At 45.9% G+C, this 27,868-nt stretch overlaps 1 protein-coding gene across 1 annotated transcript in view; it reads left to right on the top strand.

The window, feature by feature from the left end:
• COL27A1 (collagen type XXVII alpha 1 chain) overlaps window positions 1-27,868 on the top strand; it is a 291,443-nt gene that overhangs the window by 29,757 nt on the left and 233,818 nt on the right. Inside the window, exon 4 of the mRNA XM_088465795.1 lies at window positions 19,559-19,612. Within this exon, the coding sequence (XP_088321921.1) occupies window positions 19,559-19,612 (54 nt within the window). The remainder of the gene's footprint in view (window positions 1-19,558; window positions 19,613-27,868) is intronic.

The following is a 27,868-nucleotide window of genomic DNA, read 5'->3' as shown; positions in this document are numbered from 1 at the left end:
AAATTAATCAGCAGAGTCTGCTGGTGCGTCCTAGTTACATCGCATTGCAATTTAGACACATTTTCGGCAAAAAAAAAAAAGACGCCCGGCGCTAACAGAGTCTCACGGGACCTGGCGCACCGAGAGGGGCTTTTTAGCGCGACTGCAGCAAAGATAGACACATCTGTATATCCAAACTAAAACGGAGAATAGTATTGCTATGGTGCAGTGTAAGAAAAACTAAATCGCTGCTGAAACACTGTTATTGGTGCCCCTTCATAACCGTGCCTAGGGACCAAGCTCCCTTAATGTGGGTACACACTGGCCGATATTTTGGCCGATCAATTGATCAGCCTTCGGCCTGTGTGTACAGACGATATGTCTGTGAATCGCGTCGTTCACTGACATCACATTGGCTGTGCTGCACAGCCGATGGTCAGATATGTCTGCAGACACATCTGTCCATCGGCAAGTGTGTGTGCAGACCGCCCGTGTACACACAGTAGTAGCCGCGGGGAGGGGGCCGGCCCCGCCCCTGACCCTCCTCTGCCCTGTCAGCGGGACCCACGGCTTCAGTGTGTATGAACGACCATCATCTAAAGATATATCTGCAGATCACTCGATCTGCAGATATATCTTTCAGGTGTGTACCCACCATAGCAGCGCGGAGGCTTTAAGTTCCTCTAGGAACACCTCTGTAATAAGGGAAGCAATCGGGTAGCCGACTGCCTATATGCCGGCAGCCGGCTTCCCGACTCTTATCCCGGCAAGGGTGAAATGCCGGGCGTCTAGATGTAGACGCCCGCATTTCCCCGACGCCAGGAGACCGGCGCCCGGCATCACGATCGTAGGGTTAGCCACCCCCCGGGAGGGTTAGGGTTAGGCTAGAGGGAGGGGGGGTTAGGGTTAGGCACCCCCGGGGGGGACTTAGGGTTAGGCACCCCCCCGGGGCACTTAGGTTTAGGTAGCGGGGAAGGGGGTGGTTAGGGTTAGGCACTTAGAGGTGGGATTAGGGTTAGGCACTTGGGGGGGAAGTTAGGGTTAGGCACCCCTAAGGAGGGTTAGGGTTAGGGGGGTTAGGTTAGTGGATACTTGCCTATCTACGATCGGGATTTCCAGCGTAGTCGGGCTTCCGCTGCGTCGCACTCTGCTCCTGTCGGCCGGCGGTATTTCATACCCATTCCCTGTAATAATGCTACACTGACTGTCTTGGTTGCTTTAAAAGAATGCTGACACGAACCCAGTTAGACTAACACCATTCTCATTTAGTAGCCCCCAGTGTTTTGGACCTTGTTCCTCTCAGATGACTGTTCTGCAGTTCTCATATAATAGTCAGAGGCCACAAATGGCTTCACTTACAGGCAACAGGTGAACTCCGGGGATAATCTGGGGTTTGGATAACTTTTACAACCTATGGTTTAGATGCCAATGCCGAGCCTTCTGCTATAGCTTATGCGTACCCCTGTCCAAACCACTCCTGGTAGCTGCCTCATGGATGTTACAAATAATTGATAAGCATTTATTTTCTCCTTCATCCACTAGGGGACACTGGAGCTTCATGACAGTGGGGTATAGACGGTGGGTTGAGTTGAGCCTGGCACTTTAAAAATCTACAAGTGTGACTGGCTCCTCCCCCTCTATGCCCCATCAACCCCAGTTTTTAGAATGTGCCCGAGTAGAGCCGGTGCACAGGGGCTGTCTCCAGCCCTTATATTAATTTTATATAGAAAGAATCAAGGTCACAAGAGGACAGGCAGACTGTTAGCTGTGACAGTCTGCCTGCATCGTGGGAGCCGCCAGAGAGGGGACCACACGGCTACTGCAGCCTGTGTCCGGTCACCCTATGGAGGGGAGGCTGCTTTAGGCAGTTAGGAGTCATCAGACTCAGCGGGGCCCGCCACAGCTACCACTGGCTTGTGTCCGGGTCCCCGCTCTCCCCTCACTGCCCAGCGCTCTGGCCGCAGCAGCTCGGTGAGTAGCACACCTCTCCTGACTAGCAGGAGAGGTGAAAATAACTGCTGGGTCTGAAAACAGCGCGCGGCTGTCAGCCCCGCTGTCAGTTGCCACGCTGGTGTTGTGATAGAACACCGGCGCTGGCTGTTAGGTAGGCGCGCTCACAGCGGTCCTGCCTCTGCGTGCCGGTGCTTGTGTAAAAGGCACCGGCACGGTTATCACTGGGGCGGTCGTGCCGCTTGCCCCCGCTGTTAGTGCGGGGACAGAACGTCCCACTGTATAAGTGTATGCCGCGCGCATACAAAGCGGCGGCCATTAGAGGAGGAGCTTATGGGTCCCTCCTCCTCTTCCTCCTTCACTGCCTGGGCTAGTTTGGCGCGCTCTGAACGGGAGTGGCGCCTCAGACTGCAGGCACTGAGCGGAGGGGGAGAGGAGCAGATGAGAGCATCTACAGGGGGTCTGTAAATACAGAGGGTGGTTTTAACTACTTTCTGGTCCTATTGATTGCTCCTCCCTTATATGCCTGTCTGCCCCTGTTACTGAGTTGCATTTTCTTGAAATTCTGCTCCTCTTATACTGCTCTGCATGCAATTTGAGTAGCATTATTATTGAAATTCTGCTCCTCCCTTATTGCTCTGTCTGCTCCCATACTTGAGTAGCATTATTATTGTAATTCTGCTTCTCCCTATACTTCTTCTGCATTCCTGAATTGTATGTGGTGCTTGTCTGTGAGTACATGATGACATCCAGGACAGAAAAAACTGCATCACAAAAGCTGTTTGCCTGCACTAAGTGCAGGAAGAAGTTTACCCATGCTCGCTCCGAAGGGTCTTCCCTGTGCGAGACATGTGAAGCAGACAGTGCTAACACGCAGTCTGTCACTCCCTCCTTCATAAATAGTTTGGCCGGGGTCATGGCGGACCTTTCTTCTGAATTAGCCGCTTCCCGTAGGGAACGGGAGTCTGCCAGAGATCTACCTGGCACATCTCACCCTTCTTTTCTAGCAGAACCAGCGTGGGCTCAGAATTTAGTCCGCTCGGTGAATAGCCTTGCTCAAGTGATGGGTTCTGCGTCTAAAGCTCCTGAAGCTACGGTAAGTCGCTCTTCTAAAAAGAGGGCTCTTCCGGCGGTTCTCCAGTCGGATGAGGATTCGGCAGCGGATCACTCGTCTCAGGAGGAAGGGGAGATGCTGGACGAATCAGACGTAGAGACTTACTCACAAGAACCTGAGGCATTGCAAGGTATTGACGCACTCATTCTAGCGGTAAGGGAAGTTCTTAAGATTTCTGGCCAGGAAGCTCCAGAATCGTTAGAAGACTCCTTATTTGCCAGGTCACAGAAGATGGCCGTCACATTCCCTGTTTCTCTCCAGTTGGATGAACAGATGACGGCAGCCTGGCAGAATCCGGACCGTAAATTCCAGATTCCTAAGCGTTTCTTCTCTCTTTACCCATTTCCGGCGGAAAATAGGAAGAGGTGGGAGACCCCGCCACCTGTGGATTCTTCGGTTTCTCGGTTGTCAAAGAAGACCACGTTACCTGTTCCAGGAGCTACTACATTGAAGGAAACCTCAGAGCGGAGATTAGAAACCACTTTGAAATCCATTTATACGGCCGCAGGTGCACTTCTCCGCCCGGCCTTGGTAGGATCTTGGGTCAACAAGGCTGTGGAAAGTGGGCGGAACAATTGACTGAGGGTCTTAGATCCAGCACTCCGCGAGCAGATCTGATTACCTTGGCAGAACATATTCAGGAGTCTGCTGTATACTTAGGAGACGCCTCCAGAGATATCGGCCAGGTAGGCGCTAGGATTTCTGCTTCGGCGGTCTCTGCTCGCCGGGCACTTTGGCTTCGTGCCTGGCAAGCGGATGCGGAGTCAAAAAGAGCAGTGGAAGCTCTTCCTTTCACAGGCGATATTTTATTTGGTCCAGAGCTGGACAAATGGATTTCGCTGGCCACTGGAGGTAAGAGTACTTTTCTACCTTCATCAGCACCTCCTCCGCGTCGCTCGTTTAGGGGACCTTCCTTTCGTTCCTTTCGAGCATCGGCAAGATTTCAGGGACGATCGCGAGGTTCGTCTTCAGCGGGGCGAGGAGGCCGTACTAGAGGACGTCAAGCAAATATTGGCCGCCGTCCAGATCCCAAGCCAGCAGACAAGCCTGTGGCATGACGGGCTCCCATCCCATCTCGGAAATCCGAAGGTGGGGGCACGCCTCCAGCGTTTCTCGGAGGTTTGGAGACTGACTTCTCCAGACACTTGGGTTCGAAATCTGGTATCTCAGGGGTACAAGATCGAGTTCGCTTTCACTCCTCCTCGGCGTTATTTTACAACAGGTTTGCCCGTCGATCCCTTGAAGCAACTAATTTTGCGTCAAGCGATCGAGAAACTTTTGCTGGCCGAGGTCCTTGTGGCGGTTCCCACTGCACAAAGGCAACAAGGGTTTTACTCAAACCTTTTTGTGGTTCCGAAACCAGATGGGTCAGTCAGACCCATTTTGAATCTGAAATCATTGAACCAGTATCTTTCATTTCACAGGTTCAAGATGGAATCTCTCCATTCTGTCATTGCAGGACTAGAGGCAGAAGAGTTTCTGGTGTCGATAGATATCAAGGACGCCTATCTGCATGTCCCAATTTGGGTTCCTCACCAGGCTTTCCTCAGATTTGCCATCAGGGAAGCTCATTTCCAGTTTCAGGCCCTGCCATTCGGTCTCTCGTCAGCTCCCAGGGTATTCACCAAAGTGATGGCCGTCATGGTGTCTCACTTGCGCTCTCGGGGGGTGACGATAGTTCCGTACCTAGACGATTTACTCATCAAGGCTCCGACGGCAGAAGTCCTTTTACACCAAGTGTCCCTTACACATCAGATTTTCATTCAACATGGATGGATTGTGAACTTCCAGAAGTCTCAGTTGATGCCGTCCCAGAGACTTCAGTTCCTAGGAATGATTCTAGACACTGTTCTGCTTCGTATATTCTTGCCAAGGGACAAGGCCATAGCCATACAGGAGCTGGTTCGTCTAGTGCTCAGACCCAGGAAAGTATCTGTGCATCTTTGCATACGTCTCCTGGGGAAAATGGTGGCTTCCTTCGAGGCCATCCAATTCGGCAGATTTCACTCCAGAATATTTCAACTGGATCTTCTGTCTCAGTGGTCCGGGTCCCACCTACAGATGCATCGGCTGGTGCGTCTGTCTCCCCGGACCCGCATATCCTTGCTCTGGTGGCTTCGGACGGAGCATCTGTTAGCGGGTCGCCGCTTCGGAATTTGGAATTGGACCTTGGTCACCACGGACGCCAGCCTCCGCGGATGGGGAGCGGTGGTTCTGGACAATCACTTCCAGGGGCTTTGGTCGCAGCAGGAGTCCCTCTTACCAATCAATGTTCTCGAACTGCGGGCAGTCTACAGAGCTTTGATACAGGCTGCTCCTCTGTTACGAGGACTTCCGGTTCGGATACAATCAGACAACGCCACGGCAGTGGCATACATAAATCGCCAAGGGGGAACCCGCAGTCGGATGGCAATGAGAGAAGCCAGTCGCATCCTTCTGTGGGCAGAAAGACACGTAGAGGTCATTTCAGCAGTGTTTATTCCGGGGGTCGACAACTGGGAAGCGGACTACCTCAGTCGTCAGGATCTTCATCCCGGGGAGTGGTCCCTTCATCCCGAGGTCTTTCATCAACTGGTTTGCAGATGGGGGAAGCCACAGATAGACCTGATGGCATCTCGGATAAATCATCAACTACCCCTTTACTGCTCCAGGACCATGGATCCGGCAGCGGTGGGAGCGGATGCTTTACTGATCCCTTGGCCGTACAGCCTTGTGTACCTGTTCCCACCGTTTCCGCTCCTCCCTCGGATTCTCAAGCGGATCAAACGAGAGTCGTCCACCGTCATCCTAGTGGCTCCGGATTGGCCTCGTCGGGTTTGGTACTCCGATCTTTTATTCCTTCTGGCAGACGAACCTTGGCATCTTCCGCTACGATCGGACCTTCTACAACAGGGTCCATGTGTGTACCCGGATTTACGGCGGCTTCGTTTAACGGCGTGGCTATTGAGACCGCCATCCTAAGAAGCCATGGAGTTCCTAGGTCGGTCATTCCTACCATGCTTAGGGCTAGAAAACCGGTAACATCAGCGCATTATCATCGCATTTGGAGGGCTTATATCTCCTGGTGTGAAGGTCGTGGATCCTCCACTTCCTCTTTTCATTTACCACGTCTTCTTCTTTTTCTTCAAAAAGGCCTCGATGCGGGGTTACGCTTGGGATCGCTTAAAGTGCAGATTTCTGCTCTTTCTATTTTTTTCCAGCGTCGCCTAGCTCTGATTCCGGAGGTTCAGACCTTTTTTCAAGGGGTTCTTAGAATTCAGCCCCCCTTTGTGCCACCCACGGCTCCTTGGGACCTGAATCTTGTTTTATCTTTTCTTCAGTCATCCACCTTTGAGCCTTTGCAGGAGGTGGAATTGAAGTATTTGACTTGGAAGATGATCCTTTTATTGGCCCTGGCTTCGGCCAGACGTGTGTCGGAACTTGGAGCCTTGTCCTGCCGTTCCCCTTACTTGATTTTTCACGAAGATCGGGCGGAACTTCGTACCCGGCCTTCCTTTTTGCCCAAGGTGGTCTCGGGTTTTCATCTGAATCAGCCGATTGTAGTGCCAGCGTTGTCGGACTCTTCTGGGGATTCTCACTCCTTGGATGTGGTTCGGGCACTTCGCATTTATGTGTCCCGTACTGAGGGGCTACGTAAATCAGAGGCTCTATTCGTCCTTTATGATGCTAATCGGCGTGGCTGGCCGGCGTCTAAACAAACTTTGGCCAGGTGGATTCGTCTGACTATTCGTCAGGCATATGTTGCTTCTGCTCGACCACCGCCGGTATCCATTTCTGCGCATTCTACGCGCTCTGTGGGTACTTCTTGGGCGGCACGTAGAGGTGTCTCGGCTTCACAGCTTTGTAGGGCAGCGACGTGGTCTTCGGTTCATACTTTTGTACGTTTCTACAGATTTGACACTTTTGCGGCTTCTGCTTCAAATTTTGGTCGTAGTGTCTTGCAGGGCGTTCAGCACTCTCCCCCCCAGGAGGGTAGCTTTGGGACGTCCCCACTGTCATGAAGCTCCAGTGTCCCCTAGTGGATGAAGGAGAAAACAGGATTTTGGTACTTACCGTTAAATCCATTTCTCCGATTCCACAGGGGACACTGGACGCCCACCCAGTGCTTCTTGCCTGTTCTCAGTTGTTTGTTCTGCTTCAGTTCTGTTGCAGTTTTGTCTGTTTTATTGTGTGACTGTTTATCACTGCAGCCTGCTGTGTTCTTGCAGTGTGTCAGTATGTTGGATGTTTCTTTTCCTGTTCTCCTTCTCTGTTCTTCAGTCTGTTCTCCGTCTCCTCTCGGGCTCAGTTCTTTAAAACTGGGGTTGATGGGGCATAGAGGGGGAGGAGCCAGTCACACTTGTAGGTTTTTAAAGTGCCAGGCTCAACTCAACCCACCGTCTATACCCCACTGTCATGAAGCTCCAGTGTCCCCTGTGGAATCGGAGAAATGGATTTAACGGTAAGTACCAAAATCCTGTTTTTCTTTTTGTTTACTTGGTTTACAGTAGGTATTTTTAATTGTTATTTATATAGTGCTCGCAAAATACACAGTGCTGTTTAGAGAATATTTCAGTCCTTTATATCAGATCCTGCTGCAGAGGAGCTTACAATCTATATTCCCTATCACAAGGACACATACATGCACAACCTACCAGTAGTGAGGGACAGAATCGGACCACCTGGAGGAAACCCACGCGAACACTGGGAGAACATACAAAACTCCAGACAGATAGGCCATGACTGGGAATTGAACTCATGACCCCAGTGCAGCCAGCATTGCTAACCACTACACCATCCCTGCTGCCCACTTCTGTAAGGATTCTTATTCCATTTCCTTGAGTCAACTTGGGGAATGAGAGGGGTTACAGAAAAGATACAAAGGTTAGGAGGTGGGAAGTGGGAAATTCTAAATATACATCAATACTTTGAGGTTGTCAAAGAAAAGTATATAGTTCTAATATAATACATTTATAGTAAGAGACAAGCTAATATGGGATCAGCGGACGATGCACTCATTATAGCAGATGACACTCTAGCGACATGTGGAGCACTGTTAATGAGTGAGACCTCAACCAGGAGGTCATCCACAGATGGTTGCAGTTACTCCAAGATCGGGTCAGTCTGTACATGGGATATCATGTTGGCTCTGCTCTAAACTTACCCCTTTTGAATTCTTTAAGCTTCTAAAGTATTCCATGTTTACACAGTCTTTATAGCCTCAGATTGGCGCTTCTTTTGAAATGCAGGCAACTTTGGCAAACGCTGGGATTTGCGTCTAATCAAAGCAGTGCTGCAACTGGTGGAAGAGCCTGCAAGCCATTTAAGGAATATATACAAACCCTGTGACCAATGCATGCTTCCACTTATGGCCTACACCATTTCCAACAACCAGACGCATTTCCCCTACTATATCATAAGGTTCACTATGTTGCATACTGGCCAGTTGATTTTGCCCCCTCTGCCAACCACCCTGAGAGGTATATTGATTAATGTGCAGGTTTTTAAAAGTGGAGATATTGCCCATAGCAACCAATCGGATTCTTGCTATTATCTTCTAGAAGGTGTTAGATAAATAAATAGAATCTGATTGGTTGCTATGGGCAGCATCTCCACTTCTACAAACCCGCACTTTAGTAAATATACCCCTAGATGTCACAGGAAATTCCTGAGAAAGATGCATCTCCTCTCCTATATAACAAGGACCACTTGGTTGCATTGTATTCAGATCCTTGTGTTCCCTTTACCGATTATTCAGCGAGACTCTGTCTGACCTTCTGGGTAGGAATATAGCTTGGCTGACTACCACCTCTGGTTTCAGCCTACCGCCGGTTGTTTTTGCCCTACCCCACAGTACCCATCCATTGTAATCTTCATTTGCTGCATTGTCACATCTCAATCATGTAATCCCAATCATAAAAATGATTCTAATCCTGGCGGCATCTGAGTACCGGTATCAGTTACACCAGCCTCAGCCACTCCTAGTTATGGGGTAGTGGGCAATGGAAATGTGACCCTACATCACAATTGGCAGGGATGTGCACAAAACATGACTTAATATGACATTAGTAGGTTTTCTTCTTTAAGTCATTGCTGCACAGTAAACAGCTCTGTGCTCTCTTCTGAGATGGGAGGTGTCCCATAATTTGATGGTGTTTCACAAAATGTGTGTGTATAAAAATATATATATATATACACATACATACATACATACATACATACATAAATATAAAACAAAGTAGATCTATGGCACTGCTCCTCAGATTATTAGTTCAGTCTTGTGTGTGTGTGTGATGGGAGGCACTCCAGGATTTGTAGGTACAAGAATAACCTGAAAACACTTGCCAGTTTTTGCAGTTATTTCTTGTACCTGGAGTACATATACTGTATATAGCATGCCCATTTACATTGTCACACACAGAGATATATATAACATGCCCATTACCTTGTCACAGAGACGGCAGCCATTTTGTGTGAGGAACAAAAATGATTTCCTAATGCATTCACAAGGTGAATGTTGTTTCAGCCCACACAATGGCTGCTTCCGCTGTAAAGTACACTTTAATGCTACTGTACGATTAATATAAATTTATTAAGCCTCCTATGAAATGTATTACCCTTTTTATAATGTCAACAAAGGAAGAATAAGTTTACCAAGTAACCGCTATTGTATACCAAATTTATCCCAATTACCCACTAAAGCAGGTCCAATCATTCCAAATACCACTAAATTTGCAAAGTAATACCCTTTGATTTGCCTTTTATTTTATTTTAAATGTGCTTTATTCATTATATTACTTCTGATAAGCTATTATTTTGGGTTTATTTGAACTGGTGGAATCACAGACATATGATTCCGTCTGGTATACACGAGAGATGCATGTACCACAGACAAATGAATCCTTAGTTTAATCTTTAGTTCAGAAGTACCCAAACGCGGTCCTCAAGGCTCCCCAACAGTTCCTTTTCTAGAGATATCCATGCTTGGCCACAGGTGACTTAATGAGTACCTCAGTCAATTCGATTTAACCACCTGTGCTCAACTATGAATATCTCCAAAACCTGAACTGTTGGGGTGCCTTAAGGACCGCGTTTGAGAACCTCTGCTTTAGATTGTAAGCTCTCACGAGCAGGACCCTCTTCCCTCTAGTGCTTACTCACTGACGCCATCAGTTCTGCTGCCTAATTGTGTAATATGACTGCTGATGCAGCAATATTTATAACATGTCCATGTCATGCAATGTTCTGTACCGTAATTCACTTTTTTTTTGTTTTGTTCATACTTTTTTTATGCACTTTGTGAGGCTCTGCAGACCCCTTGTGGTGCCATATAAATAAAGCATAATATTCATATACCCTGGAGGTACATGTATGAATATGTTATACACTGGAAGTACATGTCCCACAGATGGATGATACTGTCTGAGATATACCTGAGGTAATTATACTACAGATGGATGAATCTGTCTGGAAGACCCTGGAGGGACATGGAGCATGATTGAGTAACCTAGGTTAACTATACATACATACATACATACATACACACTATACATACAGTGAACGTGTCTCTTAGTTTACAGAATGAAACATACGTGTGTACATTAGAATAGAGAATGAGTCACAGGCATTACTGGCAGCCTATACTGGTGAGATCACAGCTAGTTTCCTCCTAATCCTGACCAAGGAATCTCTTTTTTGGTCAATTGTTCAGCTGTGAACATTAATTCCAGGGAAATCCCTGGCACTTTTCCTCACTCAGAGCAGAAGAACTGTGACTGTGCTCTTATTAGCATTTAATGAAATGCACGGCAGGCGCATGAATGGGGTTTATATCCCAGGTCAGCTCCTGGTATCATGCAGAGTTATTTTATCGAGGTCATTTGTGATGTTCTCCAGATGCATCATATTTGAGGGGGAAAATGGATTCCAATTTTTCCTGTGACTCGCGCTGGAGCCAGGAAACTGATAGCCGGCCTCCCTCCCCCTATGGATTTGGGTTCACATTACAGATAGTTTTCATGGTGGTCTCGAGATATTTCACAATACACAACGCTGAGCTGCTAAGAATTAAATAGTTTAGGGGCAGTGTGGCTTTTTAACATATAGCTAATGTATTTCAAATGTAGACTTTATCACATCCATGTCATTGAAAGCTCTCTGAGGCACTATTTTTTTTTTTTTTTAATATTCTCTACTGTGATTCAGTCATATTGGTTACAAACCTCTGGAAAGGACAAGTGTAGGTGTTGCCCAATCACATTCTAGCTGTCTTGCTTATAGTGCAGTCTAGAAATGATAGCTAGCTTCTGATTGGTTGCTATTGATAACACCTCCACTTTTCCTTTTAGAAGCTTTAGTAAATCTATGATAATAGTTCCATAAAGTAATGGTAAATATAATCTTTTCAGATGCTTGTAATACAGTACATGGTTCAGTGCACCGATTTCACGTTCCCTGGGTCGACAAACCGCTGTATTCACACGAGCTGTCATATTATAATGCACCATATCGACATCCAATCACATAATAATTTACTGTATAGGATCTAATTTTTAAATCAAACATAGGACACTTATCTGCCCTCTTATTTTCACATTTTTTTTTACTTTGTCTTTACCAAGTTATTGGTTTTATTTCAGGTACAATAAGGGAGATGGAGGTGTTAGGCGGAAGGGTATAAACATTTCGGTGCACAATTGATAAGAGTGTGTCTCCGCAATCACAATGATTTGCATAGCAGAGAGAAAGTCTCCCTCACTTAAGCTGTTTATTCAGTCTGCATATCCCTGTTGCTGTAGCCTTAATGAATACATATAGTTTAGAAATTCTATTTATTGAAATAAACAATTGGTCTGAGTTACAGATGTGTCCACATACATCTTACGTCCTTGCGCGTTAAACAGCCCTTCTAGTTGCGCCATGCAGTGTCGCGACGTGACTCGCAGAATGCAGTCTGTGAATTCACCAGAAAACCGTACCATCACTGTAGTACTTATGACTAGAGTTCATAAGCAAAGACTTATATTCATGAGACACTGGTTGCCAGTGCCTCGAATAGGCCCTTTGTTGCAAATTGCAGAATGGTTAAGATGCCTTGCAAAATTCCCCTCGGTACCAACACACACATCAGTGCCACCTACACCATAAAATAGTAGTGACTCCTTATTTATTTTAATAAAATAGTAGTTCTCTCGTTTAATATGTCTGGGGGGGCGGTGCGGGGGCGTGTCTGGCAGTGATGTGCGGTCAGGTGAGGCAAAGCCTTTCCTGTCATAGGTATACTCCAGAGTTTTGACTATAAAAATTATAAGAAAAATGTAAAGAAAATATTAGAAATATCCTCTTTGTATTATTCTAATATTTTTTTTAGTCAAAACTCTGGAGTAAAAAGTGTGTGGCAGGTGAGGCATTGCCTCCCCTACCTACCTTTTCCTCACATCCCTGATCAAAACACATCAAATTTCCAGCACTATACTGCTGCACCTTTGTATAGTGCCCACATGCACTCTAGGGTTCATATATGTATCTGTAAATCTGCCTGATACCAGCCAGTGCCTCCCCAGTCATTTACCTCACCACACGCCCCTGGTGTCTGGCCACCAATCACTTAAACGGGCGTGTTGCCCCCGTTTTCCTGGAGGGATGAGGCCAAGATCTGCGTGGGTGGACGCAGATTTCCTGGCCTCGTCTGTGGACAGGCTGAGGTAAGATTCAGCTTACGCAGCCTGGCCAAAGGGGTAACTATGGTGATCCGAGGCAGCATCTACGGACGCTCAGATGCATCAAGTTGGTGTCTATTTCCTCCAGACACCACCTGCTGCATGTACATTTACACGGTATTGCACAGCCGCAAGCCCTCAGAGAATGAAGCATAGGGAATGTAAAAATACTTAGTTTATTAAGACCTCACCCCTTCGATATATTTACCACAACACGTCTGCCGCCATTGGTGGCCTGTGTTCCCCGAGACCCTCTGCTCCCAGAATGCACCGCCGGCCGTACTCTGCATTCTAGACTGTAAAAAGTGGAAGCTGTGTTCTTGATTTTATTTTTATTACATTTACCCATGTGCAAATTTATTAAAGCCATATCCGCATCCTGTGTATAAGGGAGCTGTTTAATGCAGCCATCTCTCATACAGTGTCTTACCCTCCCAATTGCAGATGGTGTGTATTAAATCCATATGTCATATAAAATATTTCCATTTTTCAGAACGTCCGCACTTTTTCATAGCCACAAGAGCGGCTTCTTTTTTTTTTCCTCCTCACATTTCACACTTTGAAGAGGGAAAATTCACACATATGAAAACACGCTAGTTCTGCCCAGTAATGTGCTTTACAAGCACACGGAGGAGGTGAAGCTGACAAGTTACCAGAACGACACTGTGAGTCATGGGACGCGGTTTTGGCATATGCACTTCCAGCTTAGCCCATCTTATCTCCATTATTCATTCATGGAGTAAGCGACCGAGCACAACGGACCATTTATTCAGGTTTTGGCGGGAAGAACTTATGTTAACTGTGGTAAATAATATAGTTATTTTTCTGCTTTTACCTTGGTGCATGTCCTTTGGATGTAAATATTCACAACTGTTGATCAGTGTGAGAATATACCATGTACTGGCAGGAATAGGCTCCTTTTGCTCGTGAAGACATATCCACTCAACACATCTGACGATGCACTATAGATATATCGCCCATTCAATTGAATGGGCGATATATCTATCAGTGTGCACCCAGCTTAAGACCTGGCTGCCGCTAACAACTTTCACAGACTCTAAACTCTCCAATATTTTGTTATCTTCAAAACGAACTTCTACCCCATATGTCAAGCTTCTTGGTCCACTATAAGATGTAGAGATTTGAAATCTATCCACTCACAATAAGGAAAACGCAAACGGGGTTTATTATAAACGATACCTAGTCCCAACCAGGCTACGTAAATGTATGGCTCCTCCTCCAGACTGAGGTGGTACAGTAGGTACCTTTCTCCACATAGGATGGTCCTGCCCTTAAATAGTAGCTCTGTGATATATTTCAGCTGTCCCCCTCCCCCGTCTTCAGGAAATGTGGCACCTGGGGAAAATATTACATCCTGCAGTACCTCAATAATCTTATAATTTCACCAAAATGTGGTATCTATGGCATCTCTACAGAAAGACCCCTTTCCAGTGGTACCCCAGCTCAGGAACTATCAGACCTTCTGTTCTAACACTAGATACAAGAGTTTCTGTGAAATACCATACAGTGTATAGATCTCATCTCTCTGTAGGGGTTGGGTATGAGATCCCTGCTGTCGGGATGCTGCTGGTCAGAATACCGACAGCGCCTTCCCGACAGTCAGAATCCCGACACCCATAAGGAAAGAAGGTAAGACTAACCCTTACCTTTACCCCTCCCTCCCCGGTGCCTAACCCTTACCTCCCCTCCTAGTGCCTAAACCTAACCTCCCCCTCCCCGCACCCTAAACCTAGCACTCCCTCCCTCCCCCCTAGTGCCTAACCCTCCCCCTAATGCCAAACCCTTTCCCTATGCCTGATACTTACCTTTGGGATGCCGGCGGACGGGATTCTGGTGCCGGGATGCTGACTAGATTTCCTCTGTAGGTTTCCTCTCCCCATCTCTGACGCCCCAGTCCCTCACTCCACCCAAGGCCCTAATACCGTAATGCAGTATCTGAAACACCTACTTGCCTGCCTCTTGGTAGCTGTAATAGCATAATATGTTTTACATTCAACAACATTCTACAATGGCCGTTTCCGACAGCACTCACCATCAGGTTTGAAAGTTATAGGAGGAAAGAAAAGAGAGAGATAAAAAAAAAAAATTATATATTCAAAAATGTTTGTGCTGTATATAAATCACTCTTTTCTCACACTCTTATAGTCTTGTTAGTGTTGTAGCAAATTATCCAGAGACATTGACCAAGCGGCTTAGCATGTCAAGTGATGTGATAGGCTCACAGGAACACTGCCAATTCATTGTAAGGGGCATAGTAGGCGCGGGAGCGCAAGGTGTCTTTGAGGGATGTCTGTAGCTTGTCAACTCTACAGTCTGTAATGGTCTATAGCCAGCATCTGGGGCACACTATCTTCTCAGCTCTACAGTCTGTAATGGTCTATAGCCAGCATCTGGGGCACACTATCTTCTCAGCTCTACAGTCTGTAATGGTCTATAGCCAGCATCTGGAGCGCACTATCTTCTCAGCTCTACAGTCTGTAATGGTCTATAGCCAGCATCTGGGGCGCACTATCTTCTCAGCTCTACAGTCTGTAATGGTCTATAGCCAGCATCTGGGGCACACTATCTTCTCAGCTCTACAGTCTGTAATGGTCTATAGCCAGCATCTGGGGCACACTATCTTCTCAGCTCTACAGTCTGTAATGGTCTATAGTCAGCATCTGGGGCACACTATCTTCTCAGCTCTACAGTCTGTAATGGTCTATAGCCAGCATCTGGGGCACACTATCTTCTCAGCTCTACAGTCTGTAATGTTCTATAGCCAGCATCTGGGGCACACTATCTTGTCAGCTCTACAGTCTGTAATGGTCTATAGGCAACATCTGGGGCACACTATCTTGTCAGGTCTATGCACAGCACTCGTCTATAGTCCGCTCCCGGAACACACTCTCAGGACCCATCTATAGTCCGCTCCTGGCACACTCAATCTTGTACACTGTATGGTCAGCACCCATCTATAGATGGCAAAAAATGAGGCAAGTTAACAAGCGCTACTATAGGTACTGCCTAGTTCACATGATAAAGTGGTAATCCCACTACAGAATTCAGGATCAAACAAAACAGAAAATAAGTTTATTTTGGCCACCCAATTATAGTCTATAGTCAGCATCCGGGACACGCATCATTTTGTGTACTCTATGGTCAGAACCTCAGAATCTTGTCAACTCCATGGTGTCAGTACCCATCTGCAGTCTGACACACACGGGGAGATTTATCAAATCTTTGAGAAAGGCAAAGTGGAGAAGTTGCCCATACCAACCAATGGTATCCGGTCATTAGGTCTACATTGTCTAGATAGACAATGTTTGGGTAGACAATGGAAGATAAACAGGCAATAGGTCGACAGGGACTGAAGATCAACAGGGTCTGAAGGTCGACAGATACTGAAGATCGACTAAACAAGGGCGACAGATACTGAAGGTTGGCAGTCATATGGTCGACATGCAAATGGTCGACGCGTTTTTTTTGGTGTTTTTTTTGTTAGGGTTAGGCACTTACCCCGACTGTTAGGGTTAGGCACCAGGAGGGAGGGTTAGGGTTAGGAATAGGGTAAAGATTAGGGCTAAAAAAAAACACAAAAATGTGTCGACCATTTGCATGTCGCCCATTTGCATGTCGACCATATGACTGTCAACCTAAGGACCATGTCAACCTTCAGTACCTGTCGACCTTGTTACTAGTCGACCTTTAGTGTGTCGACCTTCAGTCCCTGTCGATCTATTGCCTGTCTATCTACACATTGTCTATCTAGACAATGTAGACCTAATGATCCACACCCCCAACCAATTAGCTTGAAACTGCATTTTACAGGCTGAGCTAGAAAAATTACAGAAGCTGATTGGTTGCTATGAGCAACTTAAACCACTTTATCTCTCTTCAAGATCCGATAAATCTACCCCATAGTCGTTTCAATTTTATTTTAAGCAGCCAGGACATACCGCACACCATCTGTAGTCTATAATCATCTCTATGGTCAGCACCCAGAGCGCACACAAGCTTTTTGAATAAAATGCTATCGGACAAATTACTTCTAAAACCGTGCCGGCAATGTTCTTTTAGAGCTCTTCATAATGAGACAGAAAATGTTTATGACGCAGGAATAAAAATTACTTTTTAACGCTGTGTTTGCATAAAGATATCTTCACTTAAAGCAAAATAGGGCTGAAGTATGTATGTTGCCCCCAGTGGAGGCAGCCATTTTGTGGTCTGAAGTAATGTTCAGCCTTGCAATGCACTAGTTTTCTTTTTGTCACCTTTTCTGGTAACATAAAATACCAGCCTTCCTGTCTTTACATTTCTGCCATAATATCAGCATTAATGCCAAGTGATTTTTGCACCTCATGTCTCACTGATAACCCTAATCCCTAGGTACTGTAATTGCGAGATTGTATTTTTGTGAATATTGGTTCACACTGCAAATATGGCAATATTTAGCATTCATTTTATCAAGGGAACAAGGTATCATCTTTTCATTGTGCTATGGAATAGTAGGTGTTATATTATTACAGAGGGGTGTTATGGAATAGAAGAGGTTATAGTATTACAGAGAGGTGTTATGGAATAGTAGAGATGGTATTATTAGAGAGGGGTGTTATGGAATAGTAGAGGTTGTAGTATTATAGAGAGGTGTTATGCAATAGAGGTTATATAGTATTACAGAGTGGTGCTATGGAATAGTTGAGGTTATAGTATTACAGAGGGGTGTTATGGAATATTAAAGATTATAGTATTACAGATGGGTACTATGGAATAGTAGCGGTTATAGTATTACAGAGGGGTGTTATAGAATAGTAGAGATTATAGTATTACAGAGGGGTGTTATAGAATAGAAGAGGTTATAGTATTAGAGTGGTGCTATAAAATAGTAGAGGTTATAGTATTATAGAGGTGTGCTATGTAATAGTAGAGGTTATAGTATTACAGAGGGGTGTTATGGAATAGTAGAGGTTATAGTATTACAGAGGGGTGTTATGGAATAGAAGAGTTTATTACAGAGGCGTGTTATAAAATAGTTGAGGTTATAGTATTACAGAGGGGTGTTATGGAATAGAGGTTATATAGTATTACAGAGTGGTGTTATGAAATAGTAGAGGTTATATAGTATTATAGAGGGGTGTTATGGAATAGTAGAGGTTATAGTATTATAGAGGGGTGTTATGGAATAGTAATGGTTATAGTATTACAGAGGGGTGCTATGTAATAGTAGAGGTTATAGTATTACAGAGAGGTGTTATGGAATAGAGGTTATATAGTATTACAGAGGGGTGCTATGGAATAGTAGAGGTTATAGTATTACAGAAGGGTCTTATGTAATAGAGTTTATAGTATTTCAGAGGGGTGCTGTGGCATAGTAGCGGTTATATTGTTACAGAGGGGTGCTATGGAATAGTATAGGTCATATTATTACAGAAGGGTGTTATGCAATAGTAGAGGTTATAGTATTACAGAATGGTGCTATGGAATAGTAGAGGTTATAGTATTATAGAGGGGTGCTATGGAATAGTAGAGGTTATAGTATTACAGAGGGGTGCTATGGAATAGTAGAGATTATAGTATTACAGAGGGGTGTTATAGAATAGTAGAGGTTATAGTATTACAGAGGGGTGCTATGGAATAGTAGAGGTTATACTATTACAGAGGGGTGTTATGGAATAGTAGAGGTTATACTATTACAGAGGGGTGTTATGGAATAATAGAGGTTATACTATTACAGAGAGGTGTTATGGAATAATAGAGGTTATAGTATTACAGAGGGGTGCTATGGAATAGAGGTTGTAGTATTACAGAGGATTGCTATGGAATAGTAGATTTGCTGTACTTTTTGAGGAAAGTATCTAGAGATAAGGCGGCTATATAGCAGGAATAGCAGAGGTGTACAGGAATTGAGGACAACAGGCACAGATAAAATACCAGAGGGCAGAAGATAGGATAGTAGAAGAATTTTAGTGATGTTGAGGAGGGTGAGTGAGAGGATTGTGGGACAGATGCTCACCCTAGGAGAATCCATCTATCCAATTCATGGTTAGGTTATCTTTATTTTGATTACTTCATGTCTCAAATGTAATCTTTTTGTTTTTCTCCTCATTTTTCCAAGACACCGTATGTATATTACACAAAATGCATAGCCACAAAGGACTGAAAGCTACATTTTATTAGAAACAGCAATACATTGCATAACCATTGTCTGGATATTTTATCTATTGGAATTTCCCTTTTATTTTAAAACCTCAAGACATGAAAAGTTTAATTTTTTGTCATATAAAAAATTGAACGTTAATCAGTATCCTTATTTTTCTTGTCAGATTTGTAACTGGAACATACAATGCAGTAGTTCCTGTTCTCGCTACAACCAACAAACGGTTATCAACTAAAATTGCCTAACGAGCTTAAGTGCCAAAAGATAGCACTCAGTTTTCTGCTGCAAACTTGCAGCGAATCCATGTTACCTAGGAGGCTGCAAGACACTCACTTATAGCTGTGAAGCTTATGTGCATTGCTTCTGCCTCAACCCCAATCCTGATGCATGTACAGACGTTATTTGCATTTTCTTTTCTTTTTTTAACCTTTTTCTTTGCTGTTTCAGTCTCTGGACAACTTTGGTGTTTGGGAAAAAACAATTGTATTAACATACAATTAAATCATCTCTCATCAGTCAGTGTATAAATTGGTACATAGCTAGCCATTTAATTATGTATTGGCAAAATTGTAGCCGTAAAGGTGTAGTAGTAATAATAATATTTATCTTATTTTTTTCTTTTCACTGATCTGTATATTTTTGATTGATTTTTCATTTTAGGGACCACCTGGTCCTTCGGGACTTCCAGGACCACCTGGGAAAAGAGGACCAAGGGTAAGTACCAGTCAATGGCCACTGTAACTTAAATTCATCAGTGATTACCAGACCATTTGCACATTCTGCCCCCAATTCTCTTTTGTTAACATTACTCTCTCCTGCAGCTTAAAATAACTACACAGACTGTTGCAACCTCACAACAGGCCCACTATGTGGCGCTGTGGAGCACTGTGTACAAATCAATGACCATAATAATATTGGGGGGTGCATATATGAGAACAGGAGAGTGAGGCCTGATTAAGGGTTCCAGACTCCCTAGGCCAGGGGTGGCCAAAAGCGTCCATTGCGAACCACCAGTCGACCGCGTAGACGTCCAGCAGCCAATAAGAATCGGCCTGATTCTTACTGGCTAGCTGCGCCGAAGCCACTGCTGATTAAAGCCGCGGATAGCTAAAGTCTGGGCTGTCTCTGTCGACTGTCACATGTGACAGCAATAGCCAATAACAATCAGGCTCATTCTTGTTGGCTGAGGCTGTCACATGTAACATTGCGCCAGTGCAGAGCCGGATTAAGGGAGGGGGCATAGGGGTATGTGCCCCAGAACCACCTCTCAGTAGGCCAGACCCAGGGATATATAGTCACAGAATATACAGGGCAGGCGTTTCCTGAGCAGCCATTCAGGTCAGTGTAATGGCCATTGGTGGCCACCCTGGTGGACAAGAGGTGGCATTTGAGGGGAAAACTAGTGGCAAGAGGGGCATGTACAGTAAGTAACAGGCTAGGGTACAGGGCTGGCATGTGAGTGGCAGGTTGGTGAGCAGGAGCGGCATGTTTGTGATAGGTTGGCAGGCAGGAGTAGCATGTGAGTGACAGGATGGTGGGCAGGGGGTGACGTGACAGGTTGGCAGGCAGGAGTAGCATGTGAGTGACAGGAAGGTGGGCAGGGGGCGACATGTGACAGGTTGGCAGGCAGGAGTAGCATGTGAGTGACAGGATGGTGGGCAGGGGGTGACATGTGACAGGTTGGCAGGCAGGAGTAGCATGTGAGTGACAGGATGGTGGGCAGGGGGTGACGTGACAGGTTGGCTGGCAGAAATAGCATGCAGATACACCCGCAGTTGCACACAGAACATAGGCATGCTGCATAGCACAAGCAGCTTATGCTGATTAAAATATTATCTATTGGCATCGCTGTGCGAATAAGACACATTTGAAGGTAAAATGTCGCACGAAAAGACGCTCTGCGCTACCAAGTCACACTGAGCCCCTGAGTTGTGTGGCGCGACTTGTAGTGCAGGGAGGATAGATGTATGTGGGCACATCCTATATGGGAACATTATCCCACACTACAGGCCACACCCACAGATACATCGTATATGGGAACATTGTCCCACACTACAGGCCACACCCACAGATACATCCTATATGGGAACATTATCCCACACTACAGGCCACACCCACAGATACATCGTATATGGGAACATTGTCCCACACTACAGGCCACACCCACAGATACATCCTATATGGGAACATTATCCCACACTACAGGCCACACCCACAGATACATCCTATATGGGAACATTATCCCACACTACAGGCCACACCCACAGATACATCCTATATGGGAACATTATCCCACACTACAGGCCACACCCACAGATACATCCTATATGGGAACATTATCCCACACTACAGGCCACACCCACAGATACATCCTATATGGGAACATTATCCCACACTACAGGCCACACCCACAGATACATCCTATATGGGAACATTATCCCACACTACAGGCCACACCCACAGATACATCCTATATGGGAACATTATCCCACACTACAGGCCACACCCACAGATACATCCTATATGGGAACATTGTCCCACACTACAGGCCACACCCGCAGATACATCCTATATGGGAACATTGTCCCACACTACAGGCCACACCCGCAGATACATCCTATATGGGAACATTGTCCCACACTACAGGCCACACCCACAGATACATCCTATATGGGAACATTGTCCCACACTACAGGCCACACCCACAGATACATGCTATATGGGAACATTGTCCCACACTACAGGCCACACCCACAGATACATCCTATATTGGGACCAATATCCCACACTACAGGCCACACCCACAGATACATCCTATATGGGAACATTATCCCACACTACAGGCCACACCCACAGATACATCCTATATGGGAACATTATCCCACACTACAGGCCACACCCACAGATACATCCTATATGGGAACATTATCCCACACTACAGGCCACACCCACAGATACATCCTATATGGGAACATTATCCCACACTACAGGCCACACCCACAGATACATCCTATATGGGAACATTGTCCCACACTACAGGCCACACCCGCAGATACATCCTATATGGGAACATTGTCCCACACTACAGGCCACACCCGCAGATACATCCTATATGGGAACATTGTCCCACACTACAGGCCACACCCGCAGATACATCCTATATGGGAACATTGTCCCACACTACAGGCCACACCCACAGATACATGCTATATGGGAACATTGTCCCACACTACAGGCCACACCCACAGATACATCCTATATTGGGACCAATATCCCACACTACAGGCCACACCCACAGATACATCCTATATGGGAACATTATCCCACACTACAGGCCACACCCACAGATACATCCTATATGGGAACATTATCCCACACTACATGCCACACCCACAGATACATCCTATATGGGAACATTATCCCACACTACAGGCCACACCCACAGATACATCCTATATTAGGAACATTATCCCACACTACAGGCCACACCCACAGATACATCCTATATTGGGACCAATATCCCACACTACAGGCCACACCCACAGATACATCCTATATGGGAACATTATCCCACACTACAGGCCACACCCACAGATACATCCTATATTGGGACCAATATCCCACACTACAGGCCACACCCACAGATACATCCTATATGGGAACATTATCCCGCACTACAGGCCACACCCACAGATACATCCTATATTGGGACCAATATCCCACACTACAGGCCACACCCACAGATACATCCTATGTGGGAACATTATCCCACACTACAGGCCACACCCACAGATACATCCTATGTCATAGTTGCCTACCTTTTATAAGCTCTTCCCGGGAGAAGCCCGGGTAAGAGAAGCAGCAGGGGGTCGATGGGGGCGGGGCCTAATGATGTGCGTCATTAAGCCCCGCCCCCTCGTGGCAAAACTGCCGCAATTGGGTAAAATTTACATAGGGGGCGGGGCCAAATGCTGTGATTCATGCAGAATCACATCTTAAGACCCGCCCCCTTCACGGAGACCCGCGATCGCAGCGGGTATTCTCATTCTGCCCACTTTACTAGGAAGTGGGCAGAATGCGGGAGAAATGCCTACCCTTCCGGGGGTGCGGGGGGTTACCCAAAAAATTGGGAGCCTCCTGCGAAAACCGGGAGGGTAGGCATGTATGTCCTATGTGGGAACATTATCCCACACTACAGGCCACACCCACAGATACATCCTATATGGGAACATTATCCCACACTACAGACACCCACAGATACCTGCTGTATGGGGACGTTATCCCACACTACAGACACCCAGAAATACATGCTGTATTGGGACGTTATCCCACACTACAGACACCCAGAGATACATGCTATATGGGGACGTTATCCCACACTACAGACACCCAGTGATGCATGCTATATGGGGACATTATCCAACACTACAGACACCCAGAGATACATGCTATATGGGGACATTATCCAACACTACAGACACCCAGAGATACATGCTATATGGGGACGTTATCCAACACTACAGACACCCAAAGATACATGCTATATGGGGACGTTATCCCACACTACAGACACCCAGAGATACATGCTATATGGGGACATTATCCCACACTACAGACAGCCACAGATACATGCTATATGGGGACGTTGTCCAACACTACAGACAGCCAGAGATACATGCTATATGGGGACGTTATCCAACACTACAGACAGCCAGAGATACATGCTATATGGGGACGTTATCCCACACTACAGAGAGCCAGAGATACATGCTATATGGGGACGTTATACCACACTACAAACACCCAGAGATGCATGCTATATGGGGACATTATCCAACACTACAGACAGCCAGAGATACATGCTATATGGGGACATTATCCCACACTACAGACAACCAGCGATACATGCTATATGGGGACGTTATACCACACTACAGACACCCAGAGATGCATGCTATATGGGGACATTATCCAACACTACAGACAGCCAGAGATGCATGTTATATGGGGACATTATCCCACACTACAGACAACCAGCGATACATGCTATATGGGGACATTATCCCACACTACAGACACCCAGAGATACATGCTATATGGGGACGTTATCCCACACTACAGACACCCAGAGATACATGCTATATGGGGACGTTATCCCACACTACAGACAGCCAGAGATACATGCTATATGGGGATGTTTTCCCACACTACAGACAGCCAGAGATACATGCTATATGGGGACGTTATCCCACACTACAGACAGCCAGAGATACATGCTATATGGGGATGTTTTCCCACACTACAGACAGCCAGAGATACATGCTATATGGGGACGTTATCCCACACTACAGAGAGCCAGAGATACATGCTATATGGGGACGTTATCCCACACTACAGTGAGCCAGAGATACATCCTATATGGGGACATTATCCCACACTACAGACAGCCAGAGATACATGCTATATGGGGACGTTATCCCACACTACAGACAGCCAGAGATACATGCTATATGGGGACGTTATCCCACACTACAGAGAGCCAGAGATACATGCTATATGGGGACGTTATCCCACACTACAGACAGCCAGAGATACATGCTATATGGGGATGTTATCCCACACTACAGACAGCCAGAGATACATGCTATATGGGGACGTTATCCCACACTACAGAGAGCCAGATAAATGCTATATGGGGACATTATCCCACACTACAGACACCCAGATACATGCTATATGGGGACATTATCCCACACTACAGACAGCCACAGATACATGCTATATGGGGACGTTATCCCACACTACAGACAGCCAGAGATACATGCTATATGGGGACGTTATACAACACTACAGGCCACACCCACAGATACATCCTATATGGGGACGTTATCCCACACTACAGAGAGCCAGAGATACATGCTATATGGGGACGTTATCCCACACTACAGAGAGCCAGAGATACATGCTATATGGGGACGTTATCCCACACTACAGACAGCCAGAGATACATGCTATATGGGGACGTTATCCCACACTACAGAGAGCCAGAGATACATGCTATATGGGGACATTATCCCACACTACAGACAGCCAGAGATGCATGCTATATGGGGATGTTATCCCACACTACAGACAGCCAGAGATACATGCTATATGGGGACGTTATCCCACACTACAGAGAGCCAGATAAATACTATATGGGGACATTATCCCACACTACAGACACCCAGATACATGCTATATGGGGACATTATCCCACACTACAGACAGCCACAGATACATGCTATATGGGGACGTTATCCCACACTACAGACAGCCAGAGATGCATGTTATATGGGGACGTTATACAACACTACAGGCCACACCCACAGATACATCCTATATGGGGACGTTATCCCACACTACAGAGAGCCAGAGATACATGCTATATGGGGACGTTATCCCACACTACAGACACCCAGAGATACATGCTATATGGGGACGTTATCCCACATGCTATATGGGGACGTTATCCCACACTACAGACAGCCACAGATACGTGCTATATGGTGACATTATCCCACACTACAGAGAGCCAGAGATACATGCTATATGGGGACGTTATGCCACACTACAGAGAGCCAGAGATACATGCTATATGGGGACGTTATCCCACACTACAGACAGCCAGAGATACATGCTATATGGGGACGTTATCCCACACTACAGACAGCCAGAGATACATGCTATATGGGGACGTTATACAACACTACAGGCCACACCCACAGATACATCCTATATGGGGACGTTATCCCACACTACAGAGAGCCAGAGATACATGCTATATGGGGACGTTATCCCACACTACAGACACCCAGAGATACATGCTATATGGGGACGTTATCCCACAGTACAGACAGCCACAGATACGTGCTATATGGTGACATTATCCCACACTACAGAGAGCCAGAGATACATGCTATATGGGGACGTTATCCCACACTACAGAGAGCCAGAGATACATGCTATATGGGGACGTTATCCCACACTACAGACAGCCAGAGATACATGCTATATGGGGACGTTATCCCACACTACAGAGAGCCAGAGATACATGCTATATGGGGACATTATCCCACACTACAGACAGCCAGAGATACATGCTATATGGGGATGTTATCCCACACTACAGACAGCCAGAGATACATGCTATATGGGGACGTTATCCCACACTACAGAGAGCCAGATAAATACTATATGGGGACATTATCCCACACTACAGACACCCAGATACATGCTATATGGGGACATTATCCCACACTACAGACAGCCACAGATACATGCTATATGGGGACGTTATCCCACACTACAGACAGCCAGAGATGCATGTTATATGGGGACGTTATACAACACTACAGGCCACACCCACAGATACATCCTATATGGGGACGTTATCCCACACTACAGAGAGCCAGAGATACATGCTATATGGGGACGTTATCCCACACTACAGACACCCAGAGATACATGCTATATGGGGACGTTATCCCACATGCTATATGGGGACGTTATCCCACACTACAGACAGCCACAGATACGTGCTATATGGTGACATTATCCCACACTACAGAGAGCCAGAGATACATGCTATATGGGGACGTTATCCCACACTACAGAGAGCCAGAGATGCATGCTATATGGGGACGTTATCCCACACTACAGACAGCCAGAGATACATGCTATATGGGGACATTATCCCACACTACAGACAGCTGGAGATACATGCTATATGGGGACGTTATCCCACACTACAGAGAGCCAGATAAATGCTATATGGGGACATTATCCCACACTACAGACACCCAGATACATGCTATATGGGGACATTATCCCACACTACAGACAGCCACAGATATATGCTATATGGGGACGTTGTCCAACACTACAGACAGCCAGAGATACATGCTATATGGGGACGTTGTCCAACACTACAGACAGCCAGAGATACATGCTATATGGGGACGTTATCCCACACTACAGACAGCCAGAGATACATGCTATATGGGGACGTTATCCCACACTACAGACAGCCACAGATACGTGCTATATGGTGACATTATCCCACACTACAGAGAGCCAGAGATACATGCTATATGGGGACGTTATCCCACACTACAGAGAGCCAGAGATACATGCTATATGGGGACGTTATCCCACACTACAGAGAGCCAGAGATACATGCTATATGGGGACGTTATCCCACACTACAGACAGCTGGAGATACATGCTATATGGGGACGTGATTTATGCAGCATTGCACTTAGTTTATACTGCCCCTGAATGATCACATCAGTACACATTAGTTATAAGTGATATCAGAAGAACTTACTGTCCATACCAATATTAATTACAGAAATGTGTACATATAGTAACATCATTGTATTATACATTCTTAAGGCTCCGCGGGTGGCCATATTTTGACAGCACATGCAGATAGTCTCATTGTTTCAGTGCAGACATGGGTAATGTTGCCGCCACCATTTGCAGTCTGCGGTTATCCGGTAATGCACGCCAACTGTCTGCGGAGTATGATCGTTCAATATTCCAATATCAGTCACGTTTAAATGATTAGCACACACTGTATTGTTCTGCATTTTCTTTGCAGCGCGATCTGTAATAAGTGGTCACCCATTACCACTGATCACCAGACACCTACAGATGGGCAGAAATGGTGCAGGTTTGGTCAGAGGGTCAGACGTCACCAAAATCTCTGCACTTTCCGCAACCCCAGGCTGTTGTATTTGGCCCAGAGCCTTGTATAAGGCACAAGACACCCAACATTAAAGAACCACTAAACCTAGTATAAACGTTGATGCAATACAAAACGCAACGTTTAACATTCATGGGATACATATGTACATATTCCAAAACTGAGAGAACACATTATATTTTGCCCTACATGTCCATGTGCTGTATACCTGGATGTATGTT

Source organism: Taudactylus pleione, unplaced genomic scaffold (assembly GCF_031769625.1).
Source record: "Taudactylus pleione unplaced genomic scaffold, aTauple2 ptg000003l, whole genome shotgun sequence".
Lineage (NCBI taxonomy): Eukaryota > Metazoa > Chordata > Amphibia > Anura > Myobatrachidae > Taudactylus > Taudactylus pleione.
The sequence above is the reverse complement of the archived record's forward strand: the minus strand, read 5'-3'. Positions and strand labels throughout refer to the sequence as shown.